The 3,108-nt window shown below is 42.4% G+C and overlaps 1 protein-coding gene across 1 annotated transcript; it reads right to left on the reverse strand.

Annotated features, from left to right (window-relative positions):
• Positions 1 to 476: 476 nt before the first annotated feature.
• LOC125550641 (mitochondrial import receptor subunit TOM5 homolog) lies at positions 477 to 2,869 on the reverse strand. Its single transcript, XM_048713678.1, has 2 exons — positions 2,663 to 2,869; positions 477 to 781 (listed from the first exon to the last, which is right to left on the reverse strand). The coding sequence occupies exons 1-2, from the start codon at positions 2,741 to 2,743 to the stop codon at positions 704 to 706; spliced, it is 159 nt and encodes a 52-aa protein (XP_048569635.1). The 5' UTR covers positions 2,744 to 2,869; the 3' UTR covers positions 477 to 703.
• Positions 2,870 to 3,108: the final 239 nt, after the last annotated feature.

Here is a 3,108-nt window from a genome sequence, read left to right on the forward strand (position 1 = left end):
GCTTCTCTGTAATCTTGGTTATACACTCAATGTCGGTTGAGTCGACGATGGCAGCATCAAAGTCGCCTGCGTGGGGTCGGACCTCATCAAAGTCGGGCTACCTTATGTGTTAATAATTAACTAGACAATCTAGTTTTCACTCGGCTTTCCTTAATTAACCAAGCAACTATACACTCAATGTCGGTTGATTTCAAAAAAAAAAACCAAGCAACTATTCTCTTCGTAAGAAGTCCTGCCATTTCAGAAAAATAATCTTGGTTTCAAGTTGCATATTCAGTCATTTTGTTCTGATGATAATGCCTATGTTTTAGTTGTTGGGATTGCGTCCGGAATGTCACCGAACGAGATGCTGGGAATATTTATGATTTTAGTTCAGGGAACCTCAACTTGCCCATTCTTTAGCCACACCCATAACAGAATCAAAGCGTTCCATCTAAACAATGAAATTAGACTGTTAATTTTAACACAACCATAGATTTGTGGTGGCCTAACAGCAAACTGGACATTTTACTTATTACTCATAGAAGACAAGTGCTCGGCTCAAAAAGAACAAGTCAAATAACCCTGCCGAGAAATGCTTCAAACACCACCTTAACAAGAAACCCACAAGTCTGAGTACAAATATTCCACAAGCCTGATCATAAGGCACACAACGAAAATGGGCATGGAACCACCATTACCCTGCTCAGCCACTACGACTCCCTTAAACTACCATCATGTCACCAAAGGTGCGCATCAAAAAGATGGATCCAGCAAATATCCCCGCAGCCTTTAGCACTCTCTGTAAATCAAAAGCAATAAAGAGAAGTAGTGTAATTAGCATAAAATTTTCACAAAACACGATGGAAGGTCACTAATAAACATAGATTCATTATGAGGTCAAATTTGGCCATGTAACTGGTGTTTGATGCTCCACTAACATGGGCTGCCAAGTTTTGGATTCAGCTAAGGGCATTTTAGTTCTGCTCTGTTCTAGACCAAATTTCAGTTCAAAGTCTCAATGGCCAAAGGACAGCAATCCAATTCAAGAGAAAAAACAAATATAACACACATATATATTTATAAATAACTAATCAATCCAGATACACAGCATATGCCATGCAACCAAATTTGAGCTAATCACCCAGACACATATAGTAGACAGTCAAGTATCAGTTCCAGATTGCTCTAAATGATGCGAATTTAAAAACACTCCAGCTAACCCAGTGGTAGAAACTGGTACGTTACAAGACTATTAATTTCCATCACAGCAGCAACACTAACGCAACACAGTACTACTGTCTGGTGTTTGGACAGGGTTAGCACGATTCAAAGCAACTAGTACAACACAATATGCCAATGATATTTTTTCATGGTCCATACATCTTTGGCCTCCCTTCGAATGATGAGTTCCTATATGTTAGTTTAGTTGCGGAGTTGAAATATTGCCGACTCGCCGTAAACACGCCCCACATTTTCTTGGAATGTCTGTGACATTGTCCTAAATCCAGGGCCAACCTTTTCTTCAGTGTTCGTGCATACATATGGTGGGTGTTGCAGTCACTAGTAAGGAATGAAGATTATATAAACTGACATGGTGGTGAAGGTCAGGGAGATATCTAATTTCTAATATGAAGGAGATGGATCATGCGCCATACGGATACCATTGTCTCTCTTCAAATGAAAAATAAATTCATTATTAGCTGAAAAAGCCTGAAACTGCTCTGAAGTAAGTTGAGTTGCTAAAACAGACTTGAAGAGGTGGCACATCCTTTTTTTTTGACAAACAGTTGCACACTGAGAAATCCTCATACCAAAGTTCAAATTCCACTGTCAAGAAGGCAGTAGGCCTTACTTTAACTGGCAATAATGATGATTAATTTTGTAGGTTTTCAAATGTAAGAGGCAGAACAGTAAGGCACTACGAAGGTGCTAAGATTTAGCTCCAGGAAGAACAATTATGTTTCTCTCTCACAATCTATATCGCAATAAAAATACACTCAAAAGAAAATCCCAGCTCAACAGCTTCAAAATAAAAAACAACAGGCAATATAACAAGTAGATGAGGAGACCATGTAATTCGGTGATTAAAAGAATTTTCTACCTAGGAACAATGAATATCCCCTGCCAGTAGGCCTTGCAGAGAAACTGAAAAATTCATCCTAATGGTCATCCAGTGTTCTTTTGCAGGTACAAAGGAGCACTAGATTTGCATCAACCTATTTCTCTTGGCATAACCATTGAACTTCTACATGTAGCAGATCAGGAGAAGAATCATAAATTAAATTGGTTCCTTGTTCTACAGGACCCAACCTCTAGATAAACGCCCACGCTAACCAGCGAAATCACAGGCATTCAGGCAACATAGCTGGTTACGGCAAATCCCTCCCTCTAGCACACTATTCCTCGAGATAGTAGCGGCTGGTATGATTTGTACGAGGAAACCATACGCGTCAACTGGGGAAAGTATAAATACGGATCTAAGATTAAGCACCAGCAACGTAATCGCGCCGAACCAAAGCAGCTAGATCGCCTACTTGCGCCGCTAATCATCTCACTCGCGCCGACCAAAAGCAGCAGAGCTATTACAACTACAGCTACCAGCGCAATCGCACGCGAAGGAAACAGGAAAACAAAGGGCAGAGCAGAGCACTTGAGAGGGGGCGGGGAGGGGGGTGCGTACATAGTTGACCGCCCACTGCTCCTCGTCCATGACCTGGGAGTTCCACAGGCTCTTGAGCTTCTCCACCGGCGCAGACGCCATCGCCGCCGGTCGGTTCGGGTCGGGTCGGATCGGATCGGATCGAAGGTCTGGGAATACGGGGGTTTAGGGTTTCGCTTTTCTCTCCTCTCGCTTCTTCTTTTTCTTGGCGAATCTCTCTGTTTCCTCTGCTCCGCCAGCTTATAAGATCGTGGTTTGGGCTCTGTTGCTGGTACTATCTGGCCGTGCTGCCGCAGGCCCATAAACTGGTTTGGAATTGCTGCTTGGATCAGGACACTATGTACACTCAAAAAAAAGTTGATCTGGACCTGGACTGTTTCTACGCTACCAATAGACAAAGCTGTAAACCTCATGGGCCTTTTACTATCGTGAGCCCACACACGACTACGTCTCTCACCCTTTTTCTT

The sequence above is a fragment of the Triticum urartu genome, chromosome 4, assembly GCF_003073215.2.
Source record: "Triticum urartu cultivar G1812 chromosome 4, Tu2.1, whole genome shotgun sequence".
Classification (NCBI taxonomy): Eukaryota; Viridiplantae; Streptophyta; class Magnoliopsida; order Poales; family Poaceae; genus Triticum; species Triticum urartu.

Excerpts from the sequence above, each read along its gene's own strand:
- LOC125550641 (XM_048713678.1), bottom strand. The coding sequence starts at position 2,743 with ATGGCGTCTGCGCCGGTGGAGAAGCTCAAGAGCCTGTGGAACTCCCAG. Across the intron at positions 782-2,662 it reads AGCAGTGGGCGGTCAACTAT|AGAGTGCTAAAGGCTGCGGG; the intron begins GTACGCACCCCC and ends TTTGATTTACAG.